Here is a 22,173-nt window from a genome sequence, read left to right on the forward strand (position 1 = left end):
TTGTTCTTTAAAAGTATGTTATTTGGTTAATATAACAATAATTAACGCCCAACGAAGTGGGCACGGGTCGGCAGTCACTACATAGTATAAAACAAAGTCGCTTTTTCTGTCCTTGCACATGTATGTACGCTTAAATCTTTAAATCTACGCAACGTATTTTGATGCGGATTTTAATAGATAGAGTGATTGAAGAGGAAGGTTTATGTATAATAACAACCATTAAACACACCTAATCAGTCTCGATTGTTATTTCTTCATAAAAAAATTAATACTCTGGAGATAGACACGGACTGAAAGTCTCTTGATTTTGTTTTAATTTGTGTTGTCTTTTGCACGAGCATTACGTATTAAAATGATGTTAATATACCTACCTATGACAGACATGGAAAAAATAACCTACCCATTCAATATTACTCTCCGTTGAATTGCCACTACTACAAATAGCATTGTTTGATTTCTGAAATATATCTCATTTTAGTGTCCCCAAAAGTGTATGTGTTCGATTCTCTCAAAATCTACTGAACGGATTTTCATGCTGTTTCACCAATGGAGAGAGGGCTTCAAGAGGAAGGCTTACGGAACGGCTAAACCGATTATGATGAGAGTTTCACTGGAAGTTTGCCGGGAAAACTTTGTGTCACACTGATTCCAACGCGGGCGAAGCCGCGGGCACAGCTAGTTTATTTATATGATCAGCGGAAATTAAAATGCTTCTAATGATAACTCATTTGTTGATATGACAAGTAATTTGGTTGATATGAGGGAACAAATGTACATACATACATAGACTGATGTAACATGTAATAACAAAAAAAAATCGACGTCAGCATTATATCAACGAGTAATAAAATGAGAACAACATCAACGTAAGTGGTGGTACAGATAGCTATACGCATTATTAGGCGTGACTCATCATATCACACTCAAAATTTAACGAAATGACAAACACCAGCTTTCGAATAAAAAAAAATCTGTACATCCAGTAAAAATTTATGAGTACAACACATAAAAAAAGCACAGTCGAATTGAACCTTCTCGTTTTTGAACTCCTTATTTTGAAGTTAAAATTGTGGTTATTATTATTACCATCTTCTAAGGTCTAAACGTTATGAAGGTATCTGGCTTTAATATTAGTTACGCAATAGATAATGACTTAAAAACAGACAACTATAATTCACTGAGATACTTTGCTGTATATCCCTTTTAGACAAAAAATAATTAATTATCTAAGTCGGATAATCTATTAATAACTAAAATATAGGTAAATAAACAAAAAACAGTACAGAAGAATGTTAAAACTTCTCCTTTCTATAAATGGCAAGCGATAAGTAATTAGAATTATATGAATCTGCTGAACGGCATATTCGGTTTTAAAGCAGAATTCAAAGTTACAGGCGATACGGTCATTCAAATCTATTTCCAATTATAACATTTACTACATTCTCATCTGAAATAACTACGAGTATATTTTTCCGTGCAGCTATTTTAATAGAATAAATACCTTTGATGCTGATAAAAATCATATTGGAATAAGGACATGTACACATTTCGAATTCAATAATAAAATATAATAGCTTGGAACACATACCAATCTCTGCATATTTTAAAACTTTAATAAAATTTAAAGTTAATACTTTTTATTATAAATAAAAATTTATTTAAATACAATTTGCAAGAGATGTAAGTGATTTCTTTTATAGTTTTAGTCGTATATGAAAGCAAGCATTACGATTGTTTTTAATTGATACGTTTTGAATGTGTCAGCCTTGTATATTAGCCTTAAATAACTTTTTTGTTATAATCTTGTGAGTAATATTATTAGCCGGAGTAAAAACACATTATTTTCGGTTTTTTCTCATTTCTTGGATCATATTAATTTAATCTGATACAGCTGAAGCCTTTGCCTCACCCAGCATTACGATAAAAAAATATAAACTGTCAAAGTCTAACCAGTTTTCATCAGAATTCTACGGAAAAAAAGCGCGGGAACTTTGAAGTGAAAAGGCGGTCTTTTTTTTTCAAAAATATTTTATTAATTTTATAATTCATTCACTGGAGTTTTTTATAAATAAATACTTATAAATTAATCAAGAGATGGGGAGAAGTAAGAAAAGGAAAAAGAAGGAGGAAGGTAACGCTGAGGACGACTCGTTGAGCTCCGACTCCGAGTCCATAAAATCTGTTGAGCTAACAGACGCCGAAAGGTATGCCCCGTTTCGGGTAGCCGATTACGTGCGGCACTACCCTGAGAACGGGGGTAATTTTGACTATATTGTATTCCTGGAGAGTACAGAGGCTGACAAGCCAATCGGAACAAGAGACATGATGACACTCGCTAATAGCATAAAAAAATATAATAAAGGCGTGAAACAACTAAAACGCATTAATAAAAGTAAAGTTGGAGTTATCTTTGATAGACCTGCTTTTGCTAACGCGGTCTTAGGCAACAAAAAATATCTTGATGGGTACAAACTTAAAGCTTCCCTTCCGGCTGCCGCTACAGAGGTCACTGGGGTAATTTCTCATGTGCCTATAGAATTATCCAATAAAGAAATATATTCAGCTCTAACTAGCACGAAAAATATTATATCTATACGTAGATTTATGCGACGTGTAAGAGAAAATGGAGAAATAAAATTAATCCCCACAAAAACAATTTCTATAACCTTTTCCTGTCCCAATTTACCAGATAGTGTGGACCTCAACAGCTGGCGGTTCGAAGTACGGCAGTACATCCCGCCAGTAAAGCAGTGTCTAAAGTGTTTAAGATATGGTCATATTGCAAAATTCTGTAAAAATTCACAAAGATGCAGCATTTGTGGCGAAGGTCACAATTTTAAAGATTGTCAGACTCCTTATACTGCAGCCAGTTGCTGTCACTGCTCTGGCAATCACATTGCCATATCCCCTGCATGCCCTGTTAAAAAAGAAAAAATCCAGCTTAACAGAGATAAATTTCAGAAAAAAAGCTTTGTTGATGTTTTAAACAGCTCTCACTTTCCATCATTAAACAAAACTGATCAGTTCTTATCTCTTTTAAATTCCGAAATAATACTCAAATCTATTACAGAAGCTTTAGTAAAACTTATAACACTAAACAAAAATAATGAAATACCTATCTCTTCCCAAAATATTAAAAATGTCCTGCAAGATACATTAAAAAAGGTTACTAATAAATAATTTGTACTTTATGGATACTTTAAATATTGTGCAATGGAATGCTCAGAGTATTCTACACAATCAACATATTTTTAATTATTTCCTTTTGGACAAAAATATTCACATTGCGTTAATTTGTGAGACTTGGTTAAAGCCTTGTCAAAAATTTAAGATACGTCATTACAATGTAATTCGTCTTGATTCAGGAAACACCCACAATGGCGTAGCCATATTAATACATAGCTCTATTTCTTATTCTAAAATTGATACTTTTTATGATGACTCCATTCAAAATGTTGTTGTTCGTATAAAATACTCTAGCAACAAAGAACTTACTATCATAAGCTTTTACAGTCCAACTAATTGCAATCCTGCTTTTTCTAAATCTAAACTAGACAGGTTAATTAAAAGTTTACCAGAACCAATCTTCCTAGCAGGAGATTTTAATGGCCTAAACTCAGCCTGGGGCTGTTCTACTTCTAATTGTCGAGGCAAAGACATTTTAGAGTCTATCAATAACAATAATTTGGTTATACTTAATGACGGAAGTATGACCACTGTTGGTTCGCACATATGGAGACAGAATGCTCTTGACTTAACCATAGTATCACCTTCATTGGCTCTAGAGTGTGACTGGTCAGTACATGACGATCCCTTAGGCAGCTACCACTTTCCTGTAATCACAAAAATTTTACTTAATAACAATCATTACAATGCCACTCCTATTCCCAATAGTAGCTCACTACCCTGCTTCCCTAACCTGAACAACGTTGATTGGAACATTTATAATTTAAATGTCCAACTATTGCTCACTGAATTTTCTCTTGATACACAAGACCCCCTTCATAACTACACAAAATTTACAGATATTTTACACTCAGCACTGTGGAAATCATCTTCTATTTCTAAGCACTCTTTGGTTAATACAGCTTTATCTTCATGCTCTCCTTCTAACTTAAATAAAAAAAAAAAACTTCTTCCTTGGTGGAATTTCAATTGCACCAAAGCCGTATTAAATAGCAAAAACGCTTATTTGACTTTTAAATCTGATCCCACTGAGGCTAATTACATTAATTTTAAAAGACTACAAGCCACCAAAAAATATATTATCAGAAATGAGAGAAGAAACAGTTGGATAAAACTTTGTGAACAATTTAACAGATCGACTCCTATATCAGTCATTTGGACGTATATGCGAAAATTTAACAAAAGCTATTCTCCACCTTCCCATAACAACTCTGACTATTCTTGGATCTTTGATTTTCTCAAAAAATATACTCCAGATACTGTAGAGCCAGCCTTTAATCTTAATTCTTTCTGCCATATTCTTCCTAATCAAAATTTTATTATAAAATCTTTTACCATTGTCGAATTAAATTCTGCTATTTCATCCAGAAAAGACTCTACACCTGGCCTTGACTACATTTCATATAAAATGCTTAAACACCTGTCTTCTCAATCTAAACTAATTTTATTAAATATCCTGAATCTTCTTTGGGAGCATAATCTTATTCCTATGGATTGGAAGGTTGATTGTTTAGTACCTATCTTAAAACCCAACAAGGACAAGTTTAACTTTGATTCATATAGACCTATAGCATTGACTTCTTGCATGGGAAAAATATTTGAACAACTCTTAAAACAAAGATTGGAACATTTCATAGAGTCTAATCATATTTTACCTTCTAATCAGTTTGGTTTTAGAAGAGGCAGGTCTTCAAGGGAGAGCATTGCTCACTTACATCTTGATATTTATAATGCTATACAATCAAAGCAAGCTCTCGCTGGAGTTTTCTTCGATGTAGTTGGAGCCTTTAATAATGTTAACCATCATATTCTATCCACGGAATTAGCTGCGATTGGTTTACCTGTAAAAGTTATACAATGGATTTTTAATTTTTTGCACAGTAGGAAGGTATTTGTTAAGTATAATAATAGACTTATTGGTCCAAGGCTTTCTCATAAAGGTACATGTCAAGGTAGCATTTTGAGTCCATTGATTTTCACACTTTATATACATAGATTAAACTTAATTCTAGGCTCTCATATATACAATTTACAGTTTGCTGATGATTTGGTAGTCTATTGTTCTAGTAATAATATAACTACCCTAAATCTTAAGTTAAACGAAGCTTTAGTTAAATTAAATTCTTATTTTAATTATCTTGCATTGGACATTAGCTTTGAAAAGTCTAAAGTCATAGTTTTTAATAAAGTAGGGTCTGAAAGAATTAAAATAAACTATAATAATATATCTCTTCTTATCACAAATGAAGTTAAATTTTTAGGTGTTATATTCATGAATAACTTATCATGGAACAAATATGTAGACCACATAGTTGATAGAGCTCTTAAGGCTCTTAATATTTTAAAGTCTCTTGCAAAAACATATTGGGGTTCTGATCCAAAAATCCTTCTTACCCTATATAAATCTCTTGTACGCAGTCATTTTGAATATGGATTTCTATGTTTTTCTGCTAATGACAAGTTGGTTAACAAATTAAATATTATTCAAAATCACAGCCTGAGACTTATCACTGGCGCCATGAAAACAACCCCAATTAATTCGTTACAGGTCGAGTGCAACATTTCCCCTTTACACCTTAGATTTAAATATTTGAAATACTGTTTTTTGCTAAAACTGTTTTCCATTAGTAATCATCCTCTAATTAAAAAGCTTAATTACTTACATAGTAAATATCCTGTAAATGCTCCATTAACTTCTAATAACCCATTTATTCTCTTCGAATATTCATTCATGTTAAATCTAAATAACCAACACAAAATACACAGTTCTAGCAATTGGATGTGCTACGAAAAGGAGTTTGACTGTCTTATTAATCAAATCGATATTATTATTGACCATAAGCTAAAAGAGCGCCAGGAAGTTTACAACCTCATAGCACAATACTCTGATAAGTTCAAACAAGTTTACACAGATGGATCAAAAAATGATATAAATGTTTCCATGGCCTATTATGTACCTCATCTGAAGTTTGGCCAAGGCGTCAGATTGAAAAAGGAGATATCAATATTTACAGCTGAAGCTCTAGCAATTACTGCTGCCCTAGAATTCATTAAAAAACAAACTAATCAATATTGGCTGATCATTACTGACAGTATGAGCGTTCTAAAGGCTTTAGATAATTATCAATTCAGTGCTAATACAAACTTCATCATTTTAGAAATAAGACATCTCCTTTATCAACTATCCAGAAGAAACTACAACATCAAATTATTGTGGACACCTTCACATATAGGAGTAAGGGGAAATGAACATGTGGACTTTCTGGCACGTTCAATTGTTGACAGTGACAGCGGCAGCCCTGTTGATGAGAATGTTGCCGTACCATACACTGATCTATTAGTTGCTATTAAATCAAAAATCCTATCTGATTGGCGTGATCTTTGGCGACAAACCTTGTTAAGAAAAGGATCTTGGTATGCTCAGATAAATCAAGATATTGGAAAAAGTCCTTGGTTTACTAAATCGCATCAACATAGAAGCAGAAAATATTATACAATACTATGCCGCTTGAGATTTGGACATTGCAGATTTAATGCACATTTGAATCGTATGCGTATCATCTCATCGTCCGTTTGCCCACATTGCACCAACAACTCTACACAGTCTTTAGATCACATATTTTTTGAATGCTCCGCTTTTAATCTGGAACGCCTCTTATTTATAGCCAACTTGTTATCAACTTCTGGACCAAAAAATGTCCCGCGCAATACACAAGATTTATTGACTAATTTGGATAACTATACTAGTATATTTGAATTTATTTGCAATACTATCAATGATATTTGAAACAGGATCAGGACCTTCATTCATCGGATGTGAAATTTTATTTTGATATTTCAGGCTTCGGCCTATTACAGACTTGGTTTCGACCTCGCCTATCACTTATAGACAAAGAAGAGTAGACGAAAATATGAAATTTCAGACTTGGTTTCGGCCTTACTCTACCAGTCATCGAATCAGAAGAACAATAAAGTTACTTCAGACTTGGCTCCGGCCTTTTGATATATCAGAACGAAACTTACAAATTCAGACTAGGCTGTATGGATTATAGTCCTTTGCCTTTCCCTATTGGGGATAAATTTTAAAACAACAACAACCAGTTTTCATCAATCGTTTTTCGCACATTATTTGCTAAATGCCAATTTTCCTATATTTTTATAGATTTAATATTTCTCGACATAAAGAACAAAGAATTTATTTTAGCCAAAGATTATCAATTGTTATTACATATTGGATTTGAGTACTACACATTGTTTGAATTTAAAAAACATTCTTGCGTGAAGTTTATGTATTTCCTATTACTTGAGTTCACTTAGAGCGTTAAAAATGCAGGCTAGCAACGATTCCCTGTCTGGTATGTAATATATAACATACTATACCATATATTTGCTCATATTGCACGATTGATATCTCGTATCCTTTATTTAAGTCTTGGCACCGAATATGAGTGGATCACCAGCTGTTTTACTAACTCCAGGTCGTACTAGAAACATTGCTCAAGATATGGAAGCGTTACGGCTTTCGAGACAAGACAATCCGTATTTGCAGGTACTTTCAGCATCTTACACAAAATTATGAAATACATATGTTGCGTTATGTGTAATTCATTGTTTTTGTAATGATTGCAGCAAGTTATGGCGAGCAGAGAGAGTTTGATCGAGAGTCATGCTGAGGAGTGTGAGTCTGACGATACTATATTAATGTCTCAAGTAAGTTTTACATGTTTTGTGTAATTTATTTTACTAAAAATAAGCATTATTTTAATTAACTTATAATCATATTGTTAGCAGTTTTTTTTTATTGCGTTCCTAAAATTACATGTGTAGAAATACTTTTAATGAAAAGTAAAACCGGATATATCAGTATATATCCAGTATCATTATATCATCAGTATGATTGTTGCTGATCATTTATTGCAATTATAAAAATTAGATACACTGGGAACTCAAAAGCATAAAAAAGTGTGTGTGTACTGTAAGTTATATTTCATTGGGTAGATAAATTCACATTGGTAAATTCTTCTTCATTGACTAGCCAATTACAGGGTGTCGGTTTTTTTTTTGATGGTGTGCATGCGGTGTGTATCTCAAAAATTTACTCTCATAATTTTTCCATCACGTGCCATAAGAAATATAGCTACAAAAACATGGTAAATGTCCCAATTTATATATTTAATACAAGTGTTAGTAATTATATAACTTATATAAATTATTGTAACTTTAAAAATTTCATGATTTTTGGTCCACTGGAACCCTCTTAGCATTATTATTAATCAGTTTTGAAATAGTATTCAGTAAATTAATAAGGATGGTCATTAACTAGATAAATAATCTCTCAAATTAAATAAAATTTAACTGAAGTAGGGCACAGCAGGAATTTCCTGCTCAAAATATGTAGCAGCCCGACTGGGGTAGTACCTCGACCTTACAGAAGATCACAGCTAAATAATACTGTTTTCCAGCAGTATTGTGTTCCTGTTGGTGAGTAAGGTGACCAGAGCTCCTGGGGGGATTGGGGATTGGGTCGGCAACGCGCTTGCGATGCTTCTGGTGTTGCAGGTGTCTATAAGCTACGGTAATCGCTTACCATCAAGTGAGCCGTACGCTTGTTTGCCGACCTAGTGACATAAAAAATAAAATAAATAATGCTGTTGAATTGGATTTAATATTAATTTTAATATATGAGACTTGTATGAGTTACCTTTTGAACATAGTGAAAAAAAAATTGTCCTCACTTTTATGTTTGTATGCTAGTTTTATTTAATGCCAGGCTCCTAGGGGGAATTGGCGATAGGGTCGGCAACGCGTTTATAGCTTACCGTTGTCTGTAAAGTTGGTTTACGGATGATAGTTTTATTTTTTCGATAAATTAACATTTATTCGAACTGGTAAGGATGATTTCACGCGGGACGAGAGATGTATCACAAGCCACTTGTTCCACGCTCTTGCTTGTACAGGCGCTTGTTGCTCAGGCGGAACGTGACACTTTTTCGTGCGAGCCGCCGGTTTTCATCCATTTGGAAGACGTTCATCATCGTCATCATCATTTCAGCCTATCGCAGTCCACTGCTGGCAATAGGCCTCCACAAGTTCGCGCCAAAAATGGCGTGAACTCATGTGTATTGCCCATAGTCACCACGCTGGGCAGGCGGGTTGGTGACCGCAGGGCTGGCTTTGTCGCACCTAAGACGCTGCTGCCCGTCGGCCTGTGTATTTCAAAGCCAGCAGCTTAATGGTTATCCCGCCATCGGTTGGCTTTATAACCGACTTCAAAAAAGGAGGAGGTTACTCAATTCGACCGTATATAATATTTATATATATATTTCTTTTATGTATGTTCGGGGATAACTTCGTCGTTTATAAACCGATTTTGATAATTCTTTTTTTGTTGGAAAGGAGATATCCCGAGTGTTGTACCATGATAAGGAAATGCCGTAACCTCACACCACAGTTACAGCATGCATTAATATTAGTGCTTCATAGCTTTAGAATTGAGGAATCAAATGACTTTTAACAGTTTCTTTTTAAATATATCTTATGATCTGCAAAGATTTCTAATGACTCAACGATTTAAATCTTTGTAATGACTCGTTTTTACCTGTAAATTCTCTGTAAAGCCTACTTAGTCTAGGTATGAGGGAATAATAACCGAGGTTTGTTCTCTGGGTTTCAAGGTTATAAGCAAATAATGAAATTGGATATCGTGGTATGCGAGAGGGAACGTTAATTGAAATTTTGCTCAGGAGTTCTGAACTATCCACAGTTCCATTCACTAGTTTGTGTAAGAAAACTATATCAAGTAGCTTGCGCCGGTTCGAGAGTGATTTTAACCGAAACTTATTTAGCCGCAAGCAGTAGGGCATTCTTTTGTCAATAATCTACTTTCTAATCTATATCTTTAAGGGTCTGGTAGTTTGGGTTCCAAATGGGCGTTCCATATTCTAGCTTACTCCCTACTAATGTACCTAGTGAATAATTTTTTTTGATTTTAAATTTTTTAAATTGCTTAGAATATATGATTGTAAGTTGCTTTGCCACTTGAATGACATTTTTGGGCTAGTTGCATAATTTATCCCTGGATGTCTGGAGGATGGCTTGTTTCTACTAGAGAAGAAAAATAACACGATTCTGCTTGTAACATCCCATTGCTAGTCATAGGCCTCTTTTCCCATGTAGGAGAAGGATTAGAGCTTAATCGAACGCGGCTCCGGCCATATGTTCCCTACTATTAGTAACGAACGCTATCAGGTATTTATGATAACCGCCGAGACCGACGGCTTAACGTGCTCTCCGAGGCACGGTGTACGAGTACAGACCATCGACCACGAGTACAGACATCGAAACCGGAAAGACATATTTGTACAAATACAAACATCCTTTCCGAGCAGAAGTTGGTCGGTGTTTTACGTACCACTACACCAGAGCGGTTGTTAAAATAACATGGTTATTTTTTTTTTTTTTTTTATTAATTCCAGGAATTTGGTAGTGCCGCATTGGATTTTGTTGAAGATGATCCAATGACTCTTAAAGAAGTTCACGAACATTTAATTAGATCCCCTCCACCTACAAGTTGCTGGCCACATGGTATGATAGAAATAAAATATTTTTAAAGATTTATCAAGATTAAAACTGTTAAAAGCTGTTATCATTTTTCCCCGTTACATTTATTGCTTCTTGTCTAATGCTACTATTAACAATTTGCGAGTCTTGTAATTAATATAAAAAAATCGAGTCTTTTTCTAAGAAGCTTTGATAATTAATTGTTAACATAATTATTTTATTTATTTAATAAGAGTAAATTATAATATTCTAAAGTAATATTTGTGAAAAGATTAAAATTGATATTAAATATTTTCTGCAAGAAGTTTTTGCTATTTTAAAGATAACTAATAAAAAATGCAACACTTAAAAAAGGAAGTCTAGAAAATGAAAACTAAAGTTGTTGTCTATAGAATTGTGTATTGCTGATTGCTTGATCTTTATCTTGATCGTATGATATCCATATTAACAAATTAACTTTTTCCCGCTGACTCAAGATTCACTGTCTTACCGTGCCTCCAGCGCGTTCGACTTCGCTGATACACCAGTATCGTATAGCGCTTGCTCGGTCAATTCCCAGGAGAAGGTTACTAACTTGATAAGTCTAATATGTGTCTAATTTGCCATACGAAAGTTAAATTATTATCAAGTTTTTTGTTTGCTTTTGCTGTACTGGAAGCCATCCTTATCGCTCTCTGCCATGACTTAAGACCAACAGTTACCTTTATTGGCTAAGCTCTGTCTTAGTCATTAATCGTTCTACAATAAACTGTCTCTTAGCAATTTAGGAACTTTTGTACCAATCTGAATTTTTTTTTCACTGACTAATGTAACTATACTTATAGTGTATCCATTCTACTTTGATACTTTACCAGTACATAATTAATTTGTACAATACAAGAATATTTATATTTACACAGATATGTATATTTTTTCAATTGAGCTAATTCGAATGATTGTTAAAAAATAAAATTTTGTAATAATTCATGGTTATATCATTATTTTTAAATAACAAATTGAGTGCTGGTCTTAAATAGTATTTTATGCTGCTATTTCAAGGTTAACTTTCGTATGTCAAAATACATTATTTTCTGGTGATGTCTCCGCATTTGTCTTGTTCACAGCTTTGCATGTATGTGTTAGATCATAATTAAATGTCTATAATTATCTCAATCAATTTATACCTAATACAAACTATTACTGAACATATGCCTAAATGCTCGCTTATGCAAAAGTAAACAATGATTTTAGATTGCCTAAACCAAATTTCCCTATTTTGTTTCTTTCTCTTAGATATAATTTGTAAACACTCTGAAAACAAATACTGGTTATTTTAAATCAAAAATTGAACATTTTTATTTCATTTTTTATATGAGGATACTTTTTTGTAGTTTGTAAAATATTACAAAACACCCATTAAAATTTATAACGACATTTCATTCCCTCAAAAAGAAAAGTTTTTAATAAAAAAATAATTTACATTAAGGATACATTACATAAAAGTTAGAGGTAAAAGTCAGGTTTATTTATTTGAAACTCCTAACTGTGTATCATATTATTTATTTAATAAAGACAATAAGAACTATTTTCATTGAATAAACAATAGTTAACTTAACTTTCTTGAAACCAGTAGCAGTATTTGTAATAGTTATATCTTTGTAATAACGTATGCTCCTTAAACACAATTAGGCCTGTTTCATAGGTTGTGGATAACGCTATTTGACGGATAAGTCTATCCAGTAGATAAAATTTGCCTTTGTGACTATTCGTGTCTCATCGAATTCCACCATACTTATGAGTATTTCTATTTGAAAATATGAATCTAATAGTTGTACTGTATTAATGGTACTAATGGCCTATTCTATCTACGCTGTTAAAATCCATTCGAAACTTATATGCAGGATAGTCTTTATTCACAACTGGTGAAACCGGCCCTTAGACAATATTCGTCTTTTTATATCACTCACTCACTTCAGCCTATCGCAGTCCACTGCTGGACATAGGCCTCCCCAAGTTCGCGCCACACATCCCGGTCTTCCGCAATCCTCATCCAGCCTACACCGGCAATCTTACGTAGATCGTCGGTCCAACAAGTTTAAAGTCGCTCAACGTGCAATGGAACGGGCTATGCTTGGGGTCTCTCTCAAAGACAGGATTAGAAATGAGACTATCCGCGATAGAACGAAAGTAACCGACATAGCCCACAGAATTAGCAAGTTGAAGTGGCAGTGGGCTGGTCATCTGTGTCGCAGGACCGATGGCCGTTGGAGTAGACGGGTCCTAGAGTGGAGACCGCGACTTGGCAAACGCAGTGTGGGACGTCCTCCGGCCCGTTGGACCGACGATCTTTTTATATAATATATAAAAATAGCTGTTTACATTCGCAAGAAAAAATACAATAAGTTCAGATTGTACTCTTGGTCCTTACAAAATATATTATGTGTTTGTGTTTTTTTTTTTTTAAAGTAAGATAATATTTCTACAAATAAAATTGAATTATTTTAAATTTAGCCGTTCACTAACTGTATACTAATATACTACACACACTAATATACTACAATTAAGAAATTTAGTACTTTTTTAAATATACCTATTACAAAACACCCATAAAAATTTATAAATATTTTAAATATTTACTTTATTATGTGCTTTCCTAAAACACACAGCGTTGTATGAAGAAGCAGTGTGTGAATTTCCTTCTTTATACGGTAAAAATGTTGCCACTTACCAGAAACAGTGTAGATTTACCCTTATTCAACCACCAGTGTGCGTGCGGTCTTAAAACTTCGCGCGCTGACATTTGTTATCTGTTACCTCATAGCATTTGTGAATTTCATAGAATTAACATCGAAATATCAATTTTCACATCGGTAATAATCACAAAATTCACAAAACATTCTGAATAATCACACAGCTCACCTGAATCTTACAAAATAGTGCTCGACGTAATATCTAACAGATTAAAAAGTTATATCCAACATGAAAACAACGGAAGAAAAGTATCATGACTCGAACGAATCCGCGGAGGACGACATTACAAACATATCTGCTGCTTCGGAGGAAGAGCAGAGACCGGAGCATTCCGGTACCGATACCCGCCCCAATTCTTCTTCCTCGGAGGATGAAGAAGGTATCACATCTCCCCCACCTCGCAAGCGAAGAAGGTGCACGAAAAAATTAGCACGTGCTCACGATAAGAGCGACCCCAGAGTCGACGCATTGATACAACAAGTAAGTTATATATCTGAATATATAGAAAAATTACCACAATATATAGACAAATCAAAGCAAAATTTATTGAATAACAAAACTTGTTTAACAAATAATTCAAGACCCCAATATAATTTCATGGAAAAACCTTTTTCCCTAATTAACAACCTTGATTTGGGTAACATAAATACTAATCATGATGAAAACGCAATTGTACGCCCAGCTAACAAGGAAAGACTAGAGGAATTAACTAAACTACAACAATTTGACTCACCGGCTTGGAAAGGTATTAGATATAAAAAAGTATTGCAATCATTCTTGGCCTCTCCGGGATTTATAGGTTTAAAAATTAATGAGGAGTTATACTATTTGAACAGGAACAAAGACTTCCTAGCTACAACTGAGAATTTTCTAGCGGGTTTATCAAATGCAATACTAGATCAGAGACAGCAACTGAAAGCTGGTTTACAGAATATAGTAGACTGGGCCTCAACTGAACCTAACAACCTCACACCGAATACACTATTCGATAAAATGGTTAGCACCTTCGGAGCAGGAACACCTAGTTACAAAAATTTTGAAAATACCATGCAAGTAATTTGTGGAAAAAGAAGTGAATGCATTGAAATAAGGCGAAACAGAATACTTAAAGAAATTAATAATCAGAGTGTCAGAAATATAATAGAAAATATTCCCCCAAGTTCAGACTACTTATTCAATCGGGAGACTCTAGCACCGGTAATCCAATCCTTAAAAGGTACTATACCTATTTTTAACTCACCAAGAAAAATTAGAGACAAAAAACCTACATTCAATCGACAACAAGGATATAAAAGATATCCCAAACATTCATATAAAACGGCTAAAACAGAGAAGAATAGCAGAGAGATCACTAAAAGGAACCAGCCCTTTCGTAGAAACCAAGCCCAGAACTCAAATTCCTTTAAACAAAAATGACTACAAGCAGAGAAGGTTCATAGGAGGCTGCCTAAAGAATCATATAGACGAATGGAGAAATTTAGGTGCCAATACAACTATACTAAAACTCATAACAAAAAGCCGTATACCCTTCAGATCCAAGCCTCCACTCTGCTACCCATTCAGAAATATAAAACTAAAGTACAATACAAAACCATCTCAAAAGATGACAAAAATGATAGAAGAATTAAAAGACATACAAGTTTTAGTGAAGCCTCAAAAAATAAACACAGGTTATTATTCAAAGATATTCTTAAACAAAAAAACAGATGGTTCCTACCGCCCGATATTCGACCTGAGAGGACTGAATCAGTACGTAATAACCAAGCACTTCCAACTAATCTCCCACATAGATGTCACAAACTTTTTACAAGACCAAGACTGGATGGTAAAGATAGACCTACATCAAGCTTACTTTCACATACCTGTCTCGGAGACACACAGAAGGTTCCTTCGCATAGTATACAAACAAGAGATCCTAGAGCTAACAGCCCTCCCATTTGGCCTATGTTCGGCCCCTCGTATGTTTGCAACTGTCTCAAACTGGGTTGCGGAAACCCTAAGATCCCGAGGTATACGCGTGCTAGTATATCTAGACGATTACCTATTGGCGAATCAAGACCACTCTTCCCTGGTTTCTCAGGTCACGGAGACACTGAGAATCCTGGAATATTTAGGCTGGCACATAAATTATCACAAGTCAATTATAGAACCTACCCACTCCCTACAATATTTGGGGCTAGAGTGGAACACACAAGAAAACACCATTCAATTACCTCAAAACAAAACTTTAAGAATAAAGGAGTGTTTAACAGGGGCCTTAGAGAAAAAACACTTATCACTAAGAGTGACACAGCGTCTATTGGGAATGCTCAATTTTGCAAATATAACTGTACCAAAAGGCAGACTACACTGCAGAAAGCTACAAATATTCCTAAGAAAGTTCCACCAACAAAAACCATCACAAAGAAAAGTTCTACCGATCCCTGTACTGCAAGACCTCGATTGGTGGGCAAAAACAGTAAACCAAAACTCGGTGCCAATACACAAGAAAAAAATTACCCACTTCTTAACAACAGACGCAGCGGATGCGGGCTGGGGAGCACATCTAAACAACGACTATATGTCAGGCCAGTGGTCTCCCGAACAAGAAAGGTGGCACTCAAACCTAAAAGAGATGTATGCAGTATACGGGTCAATATGCAGGAAAAACAGAACATTACAAGGAGCTCACATCCTGGTCCAATCGGACAACAGAACGCTAGTGGCTTATCTGAGAAACGAAGGAGGTACACGTTCGATACCACTCCTGAATTTGACAACCAAACTATTAACCTTAGTGGACAGACTCAACATAACTCTATCAGCGTCATATCTCCCAGGACCACTGAATGGAATAGCAGACCGTCTCTCAAGGGGTCGACCAGTGCCAGAATGGCACTTGAGTCCAAAAGCAACACAAGAGATATTCAAACAGTGGGGAACTCCAATAATAGACCTATTTGCTTCAAAAAACACAAGAGTGGTAAACAAATATGTAACTATCGACTCAAGAGATATATTTGCAGAATTCTGGGACGCATTCAGTCGCACATGGGACTACCAACTAGCATGGGTATTCCCCCCTCCGAACCTAATGCCTCGTGTCCTGACTCACTTAAACACTGCCAAAGGAAAATATATAATTATAGCACCGGAGTGGAGTCAGTGCTTCTGGCTACCGGACCTTCGAGCAAGAGCTCTATCAAAACCACTACAGATAAAGGATCTACACAAGACACTAAAAGATTACTCAACGGGCAGGTGCCCACCACAAGTGATGAAATTATCTCTAAAAGCTTGGATAGTTGGGGGTGGTCCGATAAAGTCACACACTGGAGTCTAAAAGAGAAAGAACTACTACATAACAGCTGGCGTAGATCAACATTAAACACATATAAAGCTCCTATAAAAAGATGGTTAGATTGGTGCAGCGATAACAAAATCAACCCTAAATACCCAGAGGGTAATGACATAGCAAGATTCTTAGCAAATCTTTTTCTAAAAGAAAATCTAGCCTACCGAACAATACTAGTAAATAAATCGGCCATCTTAACATACTGCGGAAACACTAATGAAAATTATTCAAAAAATTTTTTTATCAACCAAATTCTCAAAGCCATAAGCCTAGCTAAACCTCCAAAACACAACCTTCCTATATGGGACACCAAAATACTATTTGAATGGCTTAAAATAGACCCAAAGCTAGATACATTTTTTGAGATCTCAAGAAGAACTGCACTTATTTTATTACTTGCCTCAGGCCGTAGAATACATGACTTGACATTACTAGAGTTTGCTGAAGACAAGTTTGAATCCAATGAGAAAAGTATAACGCTATGGCCGAACTTTGGCTCTAAGACAGATTCAGAAAAGAGCAGACAATCCGGTTGGAAACTGCTTAAACACCCTGACTACAGATTATGTCCAGTAGGACATATAAATCTACTAAGAGAATTTTCACAAAGCAGGCGAAGAGCAACTAATATACGCAGCTTATTTATAACAATAACGGGGACAGTTAAACCAGCATCAAGGAGAGTTATTGCCGGGTGGATAAGAACTATCTTTAAAGAATCAAAAATCAACGCCCCACCAGGTAGTATCAGATCTGCAGTTGCATCCAAAAGCTGGTTAGAAAATAGACCAGTGGAGGAAATCCTCAACAGAGGTAATTGGAGAAGTGCCCAGACATTCAAAAAATTCTACTGTAAAAAGGTAAGAATTAAAAATGGAAATGAAGATTTACTAAATAAAAACTTTTCAATTATTTGATTTGATTACATAAGTAAAAAAAAAAAAAAAAAAAAAAAATAAATAAATAAAAATAATAATAATAAATAAAATAAAAAATTATACATATATATGTATATACATAGATGTATATACTTATATAAATAAAGATCTCATTATAAAATATACTAATTATGCCAAGTCAACATTGTTGGAATAAATAAGGCAAACAATTTTAAATTAAAAATTATGCTTAAAAGATCTCATGATAAGAGACACTAATGATGTTATATCTAATTTCTTTTAAATAGCATTGTTGATATAGATAGGGGAAAGCCAATTTCAATGCAAACATATGTTTAAAAGATCTCATTGTTAAAAGTGATTGTTATTACATTAATGTTAAACCGATACAAGAGTCATTTCAAGTTGTGACAATTATTGATTTGTTTTTAAACTATTTAATTCTTGTTAAATGTTACTTAATTACTTTTATCCTTAAATTTTTATCTTAACTTCTAAGAAAGATTATACTATTAATGTTACTACCTAATACTACTTAGTATTTAATTAATCAACCTCAGATGATCCAAAATTACCTGTTAATCTGAAAAGAGGGACGTTATCATTTATAAATTCTTTATTATTTTAGAATGACTTTTCTTTCATATCATCCTTAGATCTGACTAATCACATAGCATTTGTACCAACCACCAGCAGATAACAAACAGGTCTTCATACAACGCTGTGTGTTTTAGGAAAGCACATAATATAATGTTTTGCATTCCAACAAAACAATTATTATGTGTTGAATAAAACACACAGCGTTGGAGTAAGGGACTTGCTGGTACCAGAACTACCAGAGAACGAAGACGCTATGAGGTAACAGATAACAAATGTCAGCGCGCGAAGTTTTAAGACCGCACGCACACTGGTGGTTGAATAAGGGTAAATCTACACTGTTTCTGGTAAGTGGCAACATTTTTACCGTATAAAGAAGGAAATTCACACACTGCTTCTTCATACAACGCTGTGTGTTTTATTCAACACATAATAATTGTTTTGTTGGAATGCAAAACATTATAATTAAACTCATTAGCTCATTACACATTACGCATAATAATTAAAACTATTTCGTATCAAAAAATACCACTGTAAAATAAAACTAATATATATAATATTTACATAATTATACAATATATAAAGGAATTGCTACACTTCCGTTCACCACGCCGCGGAACGAGGAGTGAGGAGTCGAAGAACAACACTCCGAGTAGACCGAGGTCATCCCGGTCGGTGTCCCCGAGGTCACATGACCTCGCCTTGTGCGGTCGACCTTTGTCCTTACCAGGTGAGTTGATGATCACTTAGGAATTGTATCACCCAGTTTTATTTAACACATAAGTTAATAACCATGCATAAGGATTGAGATTCTTTACTTACTCAAAAGAATTCATGGAGACTCAAGGAATCAAGAAATAATGCAATAGTGAAACTTGTATACAACGGGTTTCGTAATAACTCTTTATTGTACACCAACATATAAGTAACATTACAAAAGGAAAAAAAAAACGAGTGCTTTAGACCACACGACTGAAGTAAAACTTCTGCACAATTAGCCTGGACTGTGTCTTAGATATACGAAACGTAACTAGCTATGAGAGAAAGAGGTAAAGAATATCTCTCTTGCTCTATTCGCCTCGCCCAATTACACTTTTCATAACGCTCTCGTCACGCATTCCCCAGCTTACTCCCCAAGTCAAGCGTGCGTAGAAAAGTTTTACTTCAAAAATAGGAAATAAGTACAAAAGGCGGCTTTATCGCTATAGTAACTAATAGGCTTCGTCATTCTCCATAGGATAAAATTAATATATTTAGTTATAGCTCCAAAATGCTATGATCACAACATAAATTATTACCATCATCATCATCACCATTATTTCAGCCTATTACAGTCCACTGCTGGACATAGCCTCCACAAGTTCGCGCTAAATATGACGTGAACTCATGTGTTTTGCCCATAGTCACCACGCTGACCAGGCGGGTTGGTGACCGCAGGGCTGGCTTTGTCACACCTAAGACGCTGCTGCCCGTCTTCGGCCTGTGTATTTCAAAGCCAGCAGTTAGATGGTTATCCGGCATCGGTCGGTTCCAAGTTCCAAGGTGGTAGTGGATCTATGTTATCCCTTAGTCGCCTCTTACGACACCCACGGGAAGAGAGGGGGTGGCTATATTCTTTGATGCCGTAGCCACACAGCATTAAATTATCATAACACATTTATAATTGTTACCTCTATTCACTGAATTATTTACAAACAATTCAAAATTTCGAATTGACATCTTTCAGGTGAAAGTCACCTCCGATCAGCTCTCAGTAAAAAACCGAGCGCTCAACAAACAGATAGATTTTCCATCCTTCAACACCCGAGACCCTTGCGACGGCCACACACCAGCCGAAGAGACGAAGACAGCGTTAAACTTGTACAAGACTGCGACAAGTAAGGCACACAGTAATTCTTGTAAAGTACAAGTATTCTTGCCATTAATATTGATTCATGCAAGTATCCTTGACTGTGTAACAAACAGTCTTGCAAATTCCTACTTTGCAATATTCTTGCAATTAATGAGCAATTATTGTTAAGATGTAGCAACTGTGCAAGCGGGGCTTGGAATTTTTTGAAAATTCTTGCGGTGCAATGTCGATTGAATATTTATGATTCAAGAATCATGCAAGTTTGTAGTTGTCTAAGCTGTATTCTTGCATAAAACATACAAACAAAAATGCGAATATCTTATTCTTGTTCCAATCTTCCTTTAGATTTAATTTGAACGGTATATGCTTGCTTTTAATGGCTCGCTTATGATGTTATTTTTCAGAAAGAAAAAATTGTATTTATAAATTTCGTTTTTTTTATACTATTATTATTTTTTATTTAAATTTTGTCTATTATATTATATTATTAATCTTATTTCAATAAATATCGAGAGAAGTAAATAATAATTTAGTATTAATGGAACTATATTAAATACAATAAAAATAATAATAAAAAAAAAATCGTGATATTAAACTAAACCAATGCTTGTAGAAAAATTTGAAATCCGTATTATTCGTTATTCCAATTTTATGGCATGTCGTTCTACGTCGTGTCGTTTTTATCTTTAATTATAAAAAAAAAAAAATAGAGAAAATAGCGGAAAATATCGTTCGATAGGCGTTCCCGAGACGACCAAATTGCAATTGAACAAAATTAACAATATGTGATTGGCAATTACTTGCTTAGAAGTGCAATTATCGCGTATTGTCAATTGACATTGTCATTTACATGAGAGACAGATATTTTTTTCTTCCATACCTGTAAGGAAATAGTAAAGGTATTAAAAGTTAGAATCTAGAAATTAAAAAAAAGAATTATTTTTTTTCTCTAGTAGGTATAAAGCTACGTTTTACAGCTCAGTCTTGAATGTAAATCCTCAGTCTTGATGTAAATTTAAATTAAAACCCATTAATATCTACTATACCCATTTACTTATTTTAACACAATTGTTTGATATTTTATTATTCTAATACTTTTTATTGTATATCCACTTTGATCTTGATGCAAAACGTTATTAAAATCATAAATGAAAACATTTTAAAATATTTTTACCAGATTTATTGTTATATGACATGTAAAGCGATAATTATTGTTTGAATAATAATATATGTATTATTGCTATATGAGTATATGCTTATAATGTGCATTATAAATTATGAACCGTTGAAAAAATGTACTAAAAAAATAAGCGTAATTAATATTTATTTGTCAAAAAAGAAATTAAAATTGCACTCGGGATGCTTTATAAATAGTCAAATTATTAATAAGTTTGTCGTTATTAAATAATTAGGAATCTAAAAAAAATGTTCATTGATTAAATTGATTGTACCTATTTGAAAAAAAAAAACGCGGGATTGTTTGCTACAAAATTTGATATGAATATTTTTCTTTGATTATTATTATTCTTGTTTTTACAATTTATGAAAATTTAGTATTATAAATTTAGTAAAGATGAAAATCTTTCAAATAGAAGGAATTGATAATCTTTAATGAAACTTGTAAAAAATTAAAAAATAAGAATGTTTATGTAGTTTCAATTTTTTTTTAATGAAGTTCACAGTCGAAGTGTGTTTTAAAGGTTTTAAAATATCGATAATATTAAATTTAAAAAAATGTACGTAGTGTATTTAATAATTGATCTTGTTTTTTTTTATACATCTAGATCGCCATATAAGCGTACGGTTCACCTGATGGTAAGCGATTGCCATAGTTTATAGACGTCTGCGACACTATAAGCATCGCAAGCGCGTTGCCGACCCTAAGTGATACAAGTATTTATATGTGGTTAGAATTTGCTCTTGGAGGGCTTCCCGTCTTGCTTCTGGGAGTACATTAAGCTGTTGTTATTTTTAACACATGATAATGATCATTATCCATAGAAAATCATTCGCTC

General features: G+C 34.1%; 1 protein-coding gene across 1 annotated transcript; it reads left to right on the forward strand.

The window, feature by feature from the left end:
• Positions 1-7,440: 7,440 nt before the first annotated feature.
• On the forward strand, positions 7,441-20,467 carry LOC123658411. Its single transcript, XM_045593837.1, has 8 exons — positions 7,441-7,541; positions 7,617-7,735; positions 7,816-7,889; positions 10,419-10,434; positions 10,662-10,770; positions 11,223-11,311; positions 18,892-19,036; positions 20,033-20,467. Exons 1-8 carry the CDS (start codon positions 7,514-7,516, stop codon positions 20,185-20,187), a joined length of 735 nt encoding a protein of 244 aa, XP_045449793.1. The 5' UTR covers positions 7,441-7,513; the 3' UTR covers positions 20,188-20,467.
• The last annotated feature ends 1,706 nt before the right edge of the window (positions 20,468-22,173 follow it).

Source organism: Melitaea cinxia, chromosome 12 (genome assembly GCF_905220565.1).
Source record: "Melitaea cinxia chromosome 12, ilMelCinx1.1, whole genome shotgun sequence".
Taxonomy (NCBI): Eukaryota; Metazoa; Arthropoda; class Insecta; order Lepidoptera; family Nymphalidae; genus Melitaea; species Melitaea cinxia.

Excerpts from the sequence above, each read along its gene's own strand:
- LOC123658411 (XM_045593837.1), top strand. The coding sequence starts at position 7,514 with ATGCAGGCTAGCAACGATTCCCTGTCTG. Across the intron at positions 7,542-7,616 it reads TAGCAACGATTCCCTGTCTG|TCTTGGCACCGAATATGAGT; the intron begins GTATGTAATATA and ends CCTTTATTTAAG. Across the intron at positions 7,736-7,815 it reads AAGACAATCCGTATTTGCAG|CAAGTTATGGCGAGCAGAGA; the intron begins GTACTTTCAGCA and ends TAATGATTGCAG.